Raw genomic sequence first — 15,020 nt, forward strand, 5'->3', positions numbered from 1 at the left:
CGAATGCCTGGCAGGAAGGGCTCTTGCTGTCTTGTCTTGGGTCACATGCCATTCCTGAGCCAGTCACTATTCTCCAGGGGAAAGCAGCTCTCTACCCAGGTCTGGCTCATGTGCTCTCCCCATGGGATGGCACTGGAGGAATAGGGTGGGAAGGGAGCCTCAGTCAAACAGCATGGCCTCAGAACGGCAGAGCCATAGTTCCCCAGAGGAAGATCAAGGTGCTGGTACTAGGAGGACGAGGAATGGCTTCTGAGCAGAGAGCACAACAGATGGTCATGAAAGGAGGGTTGCAAGGTTTAGCAAGTAAAAATGCAAGACACCAGTTCAATTTGAATTTCAGATAAATAAGGGATTTTTTTTAAGTATAAGTATGTCCAGTGCAATAGTTGAGGCATACTAATGCTATATTTTTCATTATTCATTTGAAATTTCTATTTTGATGTATTTTTATTTGCTAAGTCTCAGAACTCTACATAAAGGGAATCAGTCAATCAATGAGCATTTAGTGAACACCCACCGCATCCCTAAAACAACCTTCTCAAATAAGTAGAACCAACCAACCAGGAAAAGAAAAGTGCTTTATGCTTTTTTAGTTCCTGGGGTTGGCGTGTTTAGGGGAAATCAGAGATAGGTATGATCCAGTCTTTGCCATTCCAGAGTAGCTCATCTAGTGGAGGATAGAAAAAAACCTACATTGAAAAAAGAGAACAAAAACAAAACAAAACAAGAACAAAAAAAAAAAAAAAAGAAAGAAAACAATGAAGTATCTAACTGCATGATCCTTACCGAAGGCCAGTAGAATTTCAAGGAATGTCCAGTCCAAATGTACTAGTGCAAAACAGAAGCCACCAGGGCTGCCCTCTGTTTCTTTTTAATTCCACCTGTTTCTCTGTCTCTTTTTAAAAAGATTTTGTTATTTATTTGAGAGAGAGAGAGAGAGAGCATGAGCCGGCAGAAGAGGCAGAGGCAGATGGAGAGGGAGAGGCAGACTCCCCACTGAGTGGTGAGCCTGATGCAGAACTGGATCCCAGGACATGAGCTGGAGGCAGATGCCCAACCAACTGAGACACCCAGGCACCCCTCACCTGTTTCTTTTTTAATGCAGCACTTAGAAAATCTTAAATTAGATATGTGGCCCACATAATATTTCTGTTGGGAAGTGCTGAGCTAGCAGAGGGGAAGGGTGGTGACAAAATAGATTCAGCTTTGGCAGGTGAGCAGTCTTGGCAGAGGTGTAAAAAATGGATGGGGTTAAGGAAGAAACCAGGAGGGGCTGCTGGCAATTTGGCTGAAAGTATGACCAATTTGCTATTAATCCTCCAGTTTGGGACGCTTGGGTGGCTCAGTGGTTGAGCATCTGCCTTTGGCTCAGGGCGTGATCCCAGGGTCCCAGGATCGAGTCCCACATCAGGCTTCCTGCACGGAGCCTGCTTCTCCCTCTGCCTATGTCTCTGCTTTTCTCTCTGTATCTCTCATGAATAAATACATAAAATCTTTTAAAAATCCTTCAGTTTAATCTAGCCAGTCAAAGCCCACCACTAACCCTTTTTCTTCACACCTGGGGACTGTGAATTTGGTATCACCTATAGGGACCAATTCTCTACAGCCTCCATGGCCAGTCTTCAGGATCCCATGCACCTGTCCCATCTCCCACTTCTTTCTCCTCCTTGACTCCATTCTCCACTCCCCCTGGCTTCCTAGCCCAGCACTGACCTTCCCACTTCTTCCACAGCGGTTCTCTGGACAGCCCAAGGCTCGGTGCATCGAGACCCTCCTCCAGGTGATCCATTTCCCCCAGCCACTGTCGGATGATATTCGGGCTTCTCCGATCTCCGTCCACATCCAGACTGCACACGAGAAGGAACAGGTATCCTGCCGGCAGCTTGTCATTCAGCAAACATTCAGCGAGTCCTTTGCGTGTAGGAGAAATTCTGCTTGGTACTGGGTTTACAAGGCTCCGTGACATTCTGCCAAGAAGCTCCCTGTTCCTGAGGGAGTCGTGATTGTGACAGGAGGCACAGACATGTGGGAATGGCGTCAGAGGGGTGCAGAAATGGGGCCTTCAGTTCTGTTTAGGAGGGGAGTCAGGAAAGGGGGAAGGGGGCCTTCGAACTGGCTCTTAAAGATGAATAGGAGTTTTCGGGTCCGGGTGAAGGCTTCTCTCAGTTCTTAACCCACCTCACTACAATTTCTGGTGTTGGTAACTCTTCTATCCTAGCGTCCAACCTAGTGGCTTCTGACTCCCACATGCTACACTCTGGCTCGTCCAGGGTTCCTTCCTCATGGCCTCACTCTCTCGGGCTTCAGGTGTCCCGGCCTCTTCCCCACAGGTGATCCCCATAGCCCTGCTGAGCCTCCTATTCCAGTGTTCCATCCCTGAGGCGCAGGCGCACCTGGCTGCGGCTCCGTCTGTCTGTGAGGCTGTCAGGAGCGCCCTCACCGGGCCAGGGCGCAAACGCAGCGTGGACCCCTTGGAAGCACTAGAGCCTGCCCTGCTGTGAACTGGTGTGACCTGGTGTTTCTGGGCGGTGAAGCCCTCGGAGGCACGTTGGCCTAGCAGCACGTGTGGTGGGAGGAGAGGCCCAGTCCCCATGGCACCCGCAGCCCAGGATGGGGAGAAAGAGCCTCTCTATCTTGGGGAAGTTCTTCGCGGTCTCCACTGTTACTGGCATGTTCTGACTTCAGAAATAAAGTGAAATGCCTTGTTTTGGAAAGTTAACCTTCCTCACTCAGTAGATCAGAATCAATAAATTAGAGGTGGGAGAAGATGAGTGGCATGGTTGTTCCCAACAACCGGTTTGTTTCTTTACTCCTCCCTCCGTCCCCACCAAGCCCATTTCACTGGCCACTGATCCAGACCTTATTCCAGCCTCTCTGTATCCTCATCTGCAATACCTAGGTTCATGTGTGTGCGCACCTGCACAGAATCACACAAACAAGGAGAGCGGGGAACATAGATAATTCCAGAGGAAGAGGGGAAAACTTGTGTCCCCAACATAGGACACCCAGAAAAAGAATCCCAAATAGGCAGGACAGGTTCCTTATCACTAGAATGAAAACTACATCCAGGGGTTAGACCCTGCCCGAGCGTGTAAGGGGAAAATAAGGAACTCTGGGGTGCTGAAGAGCCTTTGGTGGTGAGACGCGACAAACACTCAGAAGCCCCTGACTGGGGGTGCCTGGGTGGCTGAGTCAGTTAAGTGTCTGCCTTCAGCTCAGGTCATGATCCTGGGGTCCTGGATCGAGCCCTGGGTCAGGCTCCCTGCTCAGCGAGGAGTCAGCTTCTCCCTCGTCCTCTGCTCTCCCCCACTCCTGCTCATGCTCTCTCTCTCCTCTCTCTCGAAGAAATAAATAACAATCTAAAAGAAATAAAGCCCCATTCTGTCCATTTTAGACATCAGCTGTCACCTGTTTTGGTATATCAAAGGCAAATCTTGCTCATCCCAGACCCATGCCAGCTGTTTGGTGCCTAGGATATACGAGTCTGATAATAGAGAGTTGGCTCCCACTTGTGCCCGAGAAGTACACACACGTAAAACCTCTGAAGCTCTCTGGAAACTTCAGGCACTAGAGTGGCCTCCAAGAAGCCAAACAGATTTTAGTTTTATGAGCATAGAGTAGCCAACTTTTTTTTTTTTTTTTAATTTTCTTTATTCGTTAGAGACACAGAGAGAGAGGCAGAAGCGGAGTCCATGCAGGGAGTCTGACGTGGGACTTGATCCCAGGACTCCAGGATCTTGCCGTAGGCGGAAGGCAGCCGCTAAATCACTGAGCCACCCAGGGATCCCGAGTAACCCACTTCTTAAAGGCAGCTGTAAGTACTCTCTAAATGTCTGTGGGCCTCCAGCCTCTATCTGAGCTCTCTTTTCCTGCTGTACATTTACATTGGACCTTAGATCCTTAAGCAGTGCCACTTTCCTCAGCCACTCCTCCCCTGACTTCTCAGTGTCATCCCTTTGTTTTTCATCCTCCAAAATGCCTCTTCCTAACTCTACGGCTCAAAATGTGTAGAGTGAAGAAAGGGTCTTCCTGCAAAAGCTCTCTGCTTCTTTTTACCTTGAACTCTCCTGCTTGTGTTTTCTTTGGGTAAATTCCTCTCTCTTCTTGGCATTACAGCTGGGTCAGGGCAGAAGAGATACCCAGCTTTCTAGTACTGGAGAGGGAAAAGTACCCCCTTGATCCTGTCAATGATGCCAGCATGTGCAGTAGCCCCACTTCCACATGTGGAATGGATATGGTTCAGGGTCATATTTCCCCAAGGATGGATGCAGGAGGACTGTAGAAGTCTAGAGGGTGTTTTGGTTTGGTTTGGTTTGGTTTTTTGCCACGTACTTGGATGGTGCAATGCTATCAAGTTGATTCAACTGCTGGACAGTTGTGTAAGATGTTCAGGTGTAACAAACAAGGTGGAGTAGGTGCTGGAGACAGTCAGGCATATGGAGGAGATAAGATGGCTAAGGTCTGATGCCCACCCCCAGGAATTCATGAGAACATAGGAACAATTCCAACACAAGACAGAGTTGAAGTGGATTCGAACAGCAAGCTAGGTATGGAGAGCTGCCAGAATTATTTGGGGGGATATTATAAGGTAGGCCAAGAGTCAAGGAAATTTTTGGAAGAAAGGAGGTTGAGTGTGGTAGGGTGAGGGAACATCCAAAGAAAACTTGGAAATGTTCGGACACTGTTGTGGTTCCAATATCAGAGAGTCAGGTCATTGTCAGTAGACTCTGACCTCTAGGCAGAGCTAAAGAGATTCAAAGATTTTTTAGAATTATGCAGAGACAAATGGTAGGATGACAACATTTACCATTATTTTGGAGAAAGTAAACTTCTGAGGTAAGAAAGGTGTAATCTGTTATCAACACAAGGCAGTAATTCTGCTGAAATGATGGAAGGATTTGTCCCAGAGACTGGGATTGTCCCAGAAGATTGGATTGTGGAAGACGAAGTCAACAATTTCCTGCTATATTCATTTGCTTGAAGACAAGTAAGAGGTAAGGGTGGAAGATATTTGGATATTGCATATACTTCAAACTTACTATATTAAAAACTGGAGCCCAGGATCTCTCCTCCAAATAACTGTTCTTTTCATAACGTAGTTGGTCTTGAATAGTAGATAGGCTGGGGCCAGGCACATGGGACAGTAAGGCCGGTGATCAAGGGGCCCCAATGTGGCTCCAGGGATGGAACACAGCAAATGTTTAATATCTGATCCAAATTCAGCTATAATTTGGACAGGTGGGTCAATCTCAGGCACTGAATCTAGGCAGTGTAAAATATTTCTTTCCTGGAAGAGAGAAGATTGGGGCTTACCTGTAAACTAGTGACTACATTGCTCTGTCATGGGAGAAAGAGACAGGAAGGGGAGCCAGGAGCATCTTGTAGGGCCAGAAAGTAAAGAAGCATCCATAAAAACAAAAGGATTGGGTCATATCGAAAGGAAAAAGGAGCCAACCCGAGAGAGCTCACAAAGGCCAAAGTTGGAACAATTTGAGCAACAAAAGAAATAATGTTGTATTGGACTAAAACACAAAGTACAAAATAAGTATGCATGAGTTTGTACTGCTATAACAAAAGAATTGAACAAATAAGAGGAGACAAATTTTCTCTATACAAGAATTCCAAATAACATTGTGTATAGGGCAGCCCAGGTGGCTCAGATGTTTAGCGCCACCTTCAGCTCCGGGAGTGGTCCTGGAGACCCAGGATCGAGTCCCACATGGGGCTTCTTGCATGGAGCCTGCTTCTCCCTCTGCCTGTGTCTCTGCCCCTCTCTCTCTGTCTCTCATGAATAAAGAAAATCTTTAAAAAAAAACAACAACATTGTGTAGATACACCCACTCCGCCTCTCACTCCTTCCAGCCACAATGTAGGCTCCACTTAGGGGCTTGCTTCCAAAGCACTGAGAATAGAAAGAGAAAAATGAGAGCTTCACACAGGAGACACTTGGCAAGCACAACCTTAGCCAGGTCATAAAGATTAGCAACACCCAGGTGATCTCATGTACTGCCTGATGTGATGTAATGAGAGGGGCATGTTGCCTCTGTGGTTTTTTTTTTTTCCCCAAAACACAGAACCTCAGGCTAAGCATACAGAAAACAGAAACCTAAATTTAAGAACCTGCCAGTACTCCTGAAAACTGTCACGGTCAGAGAAAACAAGGAAAGACTGAGAAACTGCCATAGACCAGAGGAGATTAAGGAGGCATGACAGCTAAATCCAACATGGACCCTCGATTGGATCCTAGACAAAAGAAAGGATGTTAGTGGGAAAATTGGTGAAATCTGAATGAAGTTTGGCATTTAGTTAAAAGTAAACGTACCGGGATCCCTGGGTGGCGCAGCGGTTTGGCGCCTGCCTTTGGCCCGGGGCGCGATCCTGGAGACCCTGGATCAAATCCCACCTCGGGCTCCCGGTGCATGGAGCCTGTTTCTCCCTATGCCTGTGTCTCTGCCTCTCACTCTCTCTGTGACTATCATAAGTAAATAAAAATTAAAAAAAAAAGTAAATGTACCAATGTTATCACATAGATTTAACAAATGTACCAACGTTCTACGGTAACGTTAGGTGAAGCTGAGTGAAGGGCATACATGGACCCACCGCTACTTTGCAACTTTTCTGTGAATCTAAAATGATTCCAAAATAGAGTTTATTAAGAAAATAAAATTCCTGAGTACAATAATGTCTATGCAGGAAGGGGAAAATATAATTAAAATATTCCGAGGGGGACACCTGGGTGACTCAGTGGTTGAGCACCTGCCTTGGGCTCAGGTCATGATCCTTGGGTTCTGGGATCGAGTCCTGCATCAGGCTCCCTATTGGGAACCTGCTTCTCCCACTATGTCTCTGCCTCTCTCTCTGGGTCTCTCATGAATAATAAATAAATCTTAAAAAAAATATATTGAGGGACTTGATTTATCATCCATACAGAGGTTTTAAGAATTTGGTACGTTAAAAAAAAAAAAAATATATATATATATATATATATATACATTGCATTTTAAAGGATATCCACTAAAAATGGGGTTGCAAATTATCTCTAAAGGGCTAGATAGTAAATATTTTAGTCATTGCAGATCCCCTGTGGTGTTTGCTCTAACTACCTACTGTTGTAGCATCAAAGTAGACATAGACAATGTGCAAAATGGGTGTGGCTGTGCTGGAATACATTGTTATTTACCAAAAAACAGGCATCAGGTTAGGTTTGACCCACAGGCCATAATTTGTCAATCCTTGCACTAAAAGAACAAGACCAGAGTTTATCTTCCAATGAATAAAGGGAAAAAATGGAGTAATTCATTAAAAATACCTAGTTATCTAACAAAAAGACAAGAAATGAGAAAAAAAAAGAAATATAAAACAGGGTGAAACAGAAAGTGCCAAGTAAAAGGGTAATTTTGAATCTCATGCTTTAGTGATGACATTAAATATAATGGAACATGTAATGGAACTGAAAATGGAATACATGATGTTCAGGGTGGCAGAGTCTGTGTTGTATGAATGGAGGTCTCAGTTGTTGGGTTTCCTATGAACAATATCCATGAGGATCCATGCTCTAATAAAGATAGTTGGGAGGGAGGTGGGTAACTGGGTGATGGGCCCGTGATGTAATGAGTGCTCGGTGTTGTATGCAACTGATGAATCACTAAACTCCACCCTGAAATGAATAATACACTATATATTAACTAACTTGAATTTAAATTTGAAAAACGAAGACAGAAGAAAGTAGGAAGCACAAAGCAGTTTGTTAAGGACAGTAAACCCTCGGGATCCCTGGGTGGCGCAGTGGTTTGGCGCCTGCCTTTGGCCCAGGGCGCGATCCTGGAGACCCGGGATCGAATCCCACATCGGGCTCCCGGTGCATGGAGCCTGCTTCTCCCTCTGCCTATGTCTCTGCCTCTCTCTCTCTCTCTCTCTGTCTCTCTCTCTCTCTCTCTCTGTGTGTGTGTGTGACTATCACAAATAATAAATAAAACTAAAAAAAAAAAAAAAGACAGTAAACCCTCAAAGTGGGAGAGTGGGCCGGCTCAGCAGTGGCAACTGCCCCGAGGTTACAGGAGTCTTCTTTTTGTGTGTGTGTGTGTGTGTGTGTGTGTGTGTGTACGGGGTGGTCTCTAATGGAGGCTTCCAATCCTTTGAGGGACTCCTTCCACAGGTTGGGAGAGGTTAGTTTCTGACTTTACAAAGTTTGTCCCAGAACTGTCAGGGCAACCTTCCCTCTTGGGATTGGGGGTATGGCTAAAACACAACGTGAATGCATTATAATGAGTCTGGGGGTTACCCTGGAGCAGAGGTGGGAGAGGAGAGTGGCCTGTCCTGCATCTGTGGCTCTTGGTCTATTAGCCCAGGGGTCCTGGAAGACACAACTTCAAGATGCTGTGCCCCCTTCAGGCTTCTAATGTGTAACCATTTATCACCATCCTTGCCTCCAGCTTCTGTCTACCTAACTGCCTACTCTATCAGTGCTCCAATAAAATCTGTTTGTTTTAGATGTGTCTCTTGCACATTGCATATATTTAGATTTTGTTTATCCAACATTAAAACAAAAAGATATAGAAAAGTTGTAAGTAAAAGAAAGGGAAAAGATACACTATGCAAGTATCAGTCAAGAGAATATTGCTATAGCAATATTAGTATCAGACAAAAAAAGTAAAGGCTAAAAGTATTGTTAAAGAGGGTCTTCATAGTGATACAAGATTTAATTCACCAGGAATAAATAATGATTTTAAATAACACTTAAAAATACATAAAGCAAAACTCCGTGTTCAAAGGAGAAATACACCCACGATCATTATGAAAGATTTTACATACTTGTCTTAGTAACTAGTGGAAAAAAAGCAGACAAAAGTTAAGGAATAATACAGACTTGAAAACACTGAGATGAACAGAATTGACCAAATGGTCATAGAGACGCTCCCCCCACCCCCGCCACCAAAGGAAAACTCTGGAGAGACTTCTTTTAAAGATTTGTTTATTTGAGAGAGAGAGTGCAAGGGGAGGGCAGAGGGAGAGAGAGAGAAAGAATCCCAAGCAGACTCCCTGCTGAGGGTGGAGCACAATGTGGGCCTCCATCCCAGGACCCTGAGATCTTGACCTGAGCACAAATCAAGATTCCAGTGCTTAACTGACTGAAGTGTCCTGGAAGAGACTATTTTTAACACCTGCCGAATACATTGTATTTTTAAGCAAATAATTTTTTTAACTGACCATGAAGTGGGAATAAAGTCTTAGAATATTTCAAGGGAGTGAAATTAAAGTGTACATTCTGGCCACAGTGCAACTTTGTTAGATAACTAGAAAATCCCCCTGTGCTTAGAAACTTAAAATGAACTACCAAATAACCCATGTATTAAAGGAGAAATCATCATGGAAATTAGAAAACAGTTGAAAGAGAATGATAAAAATTTTACATATCATAACTTGTGCAATGAAGCTAAAGTAGTACTTAGGAGAAAATTTATACTCTCAAATGCAGATGTTAGGGAAAAGGGATTAAAAGTGAATGATCTAGGCATTTATCTCAAGAAATTAGGGGAATAAAACAGCAAGATAAATCCAAAGGAAGTAGAACTGTGCCAATAAAATGGGGCAAAAACGAAAGTAGAAGTAAGGCAATAATAAAGACAAAGGGAGAAATTATTGAAGTAAAAAGCAAACATACAGAAAATTGGTCCTTTGAAAGAATTAAGACTGACAAATCTTTAGCAAGAAGACACAAATAACCAATATCATAAATCCAAGGAGACAGAACTCCGCTTGAATAACTTTATGTCAATACATTTGAAAGTGTAGATTAAATAGAAAGCTTACTAGAGGGATGCCTGGGTGGATCAGTGAGTGGCTGAGCTTCTGCCTTGTGCTCAGGTCGTGATCCTGGGATCTGGGATCGAGTCCTGCATCAGGCTTCTTGCAGGGAGCCTTCTTCTCCCTCTGCCTATGTCTCTGCCTCTCTCTCTCTCTCTCTCTCTCTCTCTGTCTTTAATAAACAAATCTTTAAAAAAAAGAAAAATCACTAAAAAATATAACTCACCAAAGATGATTCAAAAAATGTACACATTCTCAATAGCATTGTAACCTGCAAGGAAATGAAATCTTTTGTCAAAAATCTTCACTCAAAGACACCTCCAGGCCTGTATGGCTTTGCCGACAAATTCTAGCACATGTTGAAAGATCAAGTAGTTCCAGTCTGATGCAAACTTTTTCAGGAATTACAGAAAAAGACAAAAAAACATTCCCCAACTCAGGAGTCTAGCACAACCCTCATACCAAAAGCCTGACAAAGACAGAACAAGAGAGAAAAATTATAGGATGGCCTCACTCATGAAAATAGGTAACAAAAATCCTAAACAAAATATTAGCAGCTAGAATACAGTATTATGTTTAAAAACGAAATGCCCAATTAACTCATGAAAGTGTGTTCACAAGTTAGTAATTATTAGTAACCAGAGAAATTTAAGTGAAGCAATGGAATACCGTTACCACATCTACCCGATTGGCTAAAATGAAACAGCCTGACAATACCACACGTTGGTGTGAAAAAGAGGCAGGAAGAACTGCCATTCACTGATCCCGGGTCTCCAAGGATCACGCCCTGGGCTGTAGGCGGCGCTAAACCGCTGAGCTACAGGGGCTGCCCTAGAGCAGGGATTCTTAATGTGCCATCCTTGGTCCAACAGCATCAGCAGCACCTGGAAACTCCTTAGAAATGCCAAATTCCTAAGATCCACTCCAAACTTACTCAATCAGCAGTACTAGGGGGAGAGCCCAGCAGTCTGTGTTTTAACAAACCCTCCTGGTGATTTTGGTGTATATTAAAGCTTGAGAACCACTGCCAGAAAGAACTAGGAATATATATCCAGCAAGATATATGGACAAAGATGTTTTTAACAGCATTGTTGGGCAGCCCCGGTGGCGGAGCGGTTTAGCGCCGCCTGCAGCCCGGGGCGTGATCCTGGAGACCCGGGATCGAGTCCCACATCGGGCTTCCTGCATGGAGCCTGCTTCTCCCTCTGCCTGTGTCTCTGCCTCTCTCTCTAGCTGTGTCTCTATGAATAAATAAATAAAATCTTTAAAAAACCAGCATTGTTTATAAAAGCCAGACATGGAAGACAAGCCAAATGTCCGTCAATATCGTAATGGGAAAATAAGTTATGCAGTAGTTATGCAGTGTAATGAAATAATAAAAATGAATCCTAGGTGTACCAAATAGCATAGATGGCTCAAACATAATGGTGAGTAAATATTCAAGACACTTAGAATATATATTTTTATATACGCATAGAAAAAAGTGTGGTGCCTGGGTGGCTCAGGTGCTTCAGTGTCTACCTTTGGCTCAGGTCATGATCCTAGGGTCCTGGGATAGAGCCCTGCATTGGGCTCCCTGCTTAGTGAGGAGCCTGCTTTTCCCTCTCCCTCTGCCACTCCCCCCCTCCACCGCTTTTGATCTCTCTCTTTCTCTCTTTCTCAAATAAATAAATTAATTAATAAGATCTTTGGGGAGCCCGGGTGGCTCAGCGGTTTAGCGCCGCCTTCGGTCCAGGGCGTGGTCCTGGAGACCCGGAATCGAGTCCCGCGTCGAGCTTCCTGCATGGAGCCTGCTTCTCCCTCTGCCTGTGTCTCTGCCTCTCTCTCTCTCTCTCTCTCTCTCTCTCTCTCTCTCTGTGTGTGTGTGTGTCTCTATGAATAAATGAATAAAATCTTTAAAAAATAAAAAAAATAAAATATTTTTAAAAAAGTCCTTGTCAAACCGTGCAAATGTATTCTAAGAACCAAAACTGTACCTCCGGCCCTAACCTTAGATCTCCAGGCTGGCATATGGTAGTATTGCCACATAATGTGTGCTCAGCCTGACAAGTATGGCTCTTTATAATTATCTTTATAGTGACTGCAAAGTCTTTCATAATTTGGACATACCATATGTTATTTAGCCATTTCCTTGTTGATGGGCTTTCTGAGAATATTACTTTGGCTGCACCAATAGACTGAAAATTCTATAAAGTGAGAACCATAATTGTCTTTTTCAAAAACAGTGCCTGCTATTCAACAGTTATTTAATTGAATTGATTTTCCAGATTAACATTGGTATAAGAAAAAATACCGTGGCCAGTTTTATTTACCTTTATTATAGCATAGGTCGATTCCTTGTAAATTTTGTTTACAGTGAATTAGCATAGAAAATCCAGGTAGCTCTGGGTGTAATGATATAATAAATGTTCTAGAAAATGAGACCCTGGATTCTGGAGTAGAGTGATCCTCTGAGATTATTTAATTTCCCTATGTGACATCTCTTCTCTGTTTCAGTGCTATAGCAACTAAGAAATGGGTTAAGCCTTGGAGTAGGAAATTATATGTATCACATTTTTCTGAGAGTGTTTACTTAAGATATCCAAGCTTTCTTAAATGTATTTGACTCTGTATTCTAGTTTGTGATTTGGGAACATACGACACCATAACTGACCCTCTATGGAATGACTGGTTCCAGAGAAGAGAAGATGCTTTAGTGCAAGACAGGCGACTTGGAGCCTTTGAAATCTTGACTCCATATTCTCTACTTTATGACAAGTTGTCCAGCCAAATCCTAGTAGAATTGTAAAGGAGGCCTTCCCTGAGCATTGATTGTCAGGACAGAACCCGTGAGCAGGTGCAGAAAAGGGCAGCAGATGGGTATGGCTCAGAGGAGAGAGGCCAGCAGCTCGGACATTGGCTGGGCCCTGTCAGGTTTACCTTGAAGTTTCCATTGTGACATCATATGGGGTCAGACACAGCCTTGAGGGAGAGGAGCTGAGAGGAGCATTGGGTTGAGAGGAGCAATGGGTTGAGTAATGGCACTGATTTGGAGTGCCATTTGGAGGCTATGCCACCTCCACTGTATGTCAGCCTTCTACTATTATTTGGTTTCCTTGCATGGGGACTTTGGATACTCTTTTCTGGGAAACAGAGCAGGAAGCAGGTGGCAACCAAGACAGACTCCAAGGTATGTAATGCAACCCTCCCTTGAAATTCACTGCTCCCTGTCTCTGCCCCAGAAGCCATGGCAACTCCCACATCTTGGGCCATGAGAGGAACTGGCTGGGGAAAGAGGGGAGTTGAGATCGTTCCTATGCATGTCTTTCGATAAGTACAAGTCATGCTCGATCCTGTTCCTTTCAGTTTGTTTCAACAAACCTCGAGCACCTATTATATGTGGTAGCATACTAGACATTGAAGAAAAATAAAACACCATCTCCCACGTTTTAGGAGCTCGAGGTGAACTGGGGGAGATGATCAAATGGGTATGTATATATAATCCAAGGAAAGAGAACGTGATGAGTTAATAGAAGAATAAATATTGCGGCAGACGTTGGAGGTGGAGTGTTTTGAAGCAGGGAGATCTATAAAATGCCTCTGGAAAGCTCGGGTTTGAAGTATGCTTCAGAGGAGGGGTAGGGCTTTGAAGGTGGATAGTGTGGATGGAAGAGAGTAGTGAAGACTTTCCTGATGTAGGGAATGGATTGAGAAAAAGCATGGGAAGCTGAAGAGTGTTGGATGTGTTTGTAGAGAGGACACCTATGAGGATGGCGTGTAGAATAGGGAGCCCAATGAGAGAAAATTTTAGAAAATTGGTAGAGATGACATTGTAGAGGGCTTTGAATGCCAGGCTGAATGCTTCTGATAAATATTAATCCCATATGCAATTGAAAGATGGCAGAGGGGTGAGAATGGGGAAAATTAACAAGGCAGGAAACCACAAATGTTGGAGAGGATGTGGAGAGAGGGGAAGCCTCCTGCACTGTTGGTGGGAATGTGAACTGCTACAGCCACTCTGGAAAACTGTGTGGAGGTTCCTCAAAGAGTTAAAAATAGATCTGCCCTACGACCCAGCAATTGCACTGCTGGGGATTTTCCCCAAAGTACAGATGCAATGAAACGCCGGGACACTTGCACCCCGATGTTTATAGCAGCAATGTCCACAATAGCCAAACTGTGGAAGGAGCCTTAGTGTCCATCGAAAGATGAATGGATAAAGAAGATGTGGTTTGGGATCCCTGGGTGGCGCAGCGGTTTGGCGCCTGCCTTTGGCCCAGGGCGCGATCCTGGAGACCCGGGATCGAATCCCGCGTCAGGCTCCCGGTGCATGGAGCCTGCTTCTCCCTCTGCCTGTGTCTCTGCCTCTCTCTCTCTGTATGACTATCGTAAATAAATAAATAAATAAATAAATAAATAAATAAATAAATAAATAAATAAATAGAAGATGTGGTTTATATATACAATGGAATATTCCTCAGCCATTAGAAATGACAAACACCCACCATTTGCTTCAACGTGAATGGAACTGGAGAGTATTATGCTGAGTGAAATGAGTCAATCGGAGAAGGACAAACATTATTTGGTCTCATTCATTTGGGGACTATAAAAAATAGTGAAAGGGAATAAAGGGGAAAGGAGAAAAAACAAGTGGGAAATAACAGAAAGGGAGACAGAACACGAGAGACTCCTAACTCTGGGAAACGAACTAGGGGTGGTGGAAGGGGAGGTGGGCGGGGGGTGGGGGTGACTGGGTGACGGGCACTGAGGGGGGCACTTGATGGGATGAGCACTGGGTGTTATTCTATATGTTGGCAAATTGAACACCAATAAAAAATAAATTTATAAAAAAAGAAAAAGTAAAAGAAAATGGCAGAGGGTGCCTGGGTGGCTCAGTTGGTTAACCCTGTGATTCTTTTATTTTTATTGAAGATTTTATTTGTTTATTCATGAGAGACAGAGAGAGAGAGACAGACAGACAGACACAGAGACATAGGCAGAGACATAGGCAGAGGGAGAAGCAGGCTCCATGCAGGGAGTCCAATGTGGGACTTGATCCTGGCACTCCATCCCTGCACTGGATCCCAGGACTCCAGGATCACGCCCTGGGCTGAAGGCGGCGCTAGACCCCTGAGCCGCCCCCCCCCCCCCCCCCCGGGGGCTGCCTGAGAGTCTGCCTTTCTAACAAGTTCCCAGGTTCTGTTACTGCTGTTAGGCCACAGACCACTTTCTTTCTT

At 44.3% G+C, this 15,020-nt stretch overlaps 1 protein-coding gene across 2 annotated transcripts in view; it reads left to right on the forward strand.

Annotated features, from left to right (window-relative positions):
* The window catches only part of LOC129511173 (zinc finger protein 512), a 65,260-nt gene that overhangs the window by 622 nt on the left and 49,618 nt on the right, over positions 1–15,020 (forward strand). The window contains exon 2 of one of the 2 annotated variants that reach the window (XM_055327714.1): positions 1,733–1,867. In XM_055327714.1, coding sequence (XP_055183689.1) covers positions 1,733–1,867 — 135 coding nt within the window. Of the gene's footprint in view, positions 1–1,732; positions 1,868–3,661; positions 3,815–15,020 lie in introns of those variants that run through there. The other variant, XM_055327715.1, reaches the window with a different exon arrangement.

Source organism: Nyctereutes procyonoides, unplaced genomic scaffold (assembly GCF_905146905.1).
Source record: "Nyctereutes procyonoides isolate TBG_1078 unplaced genomic scaffold, NYPRO_anot_genome, whole genome shotgun sequence".
In the NCBI taxonomy this organism is placed as follows: domain Eukaryota; kingdom Metazoa; phylum Chordata; class Mammalia; order Carnivora; family Canidae; genus Nyctereutes; species Nyctereutes procyonoides.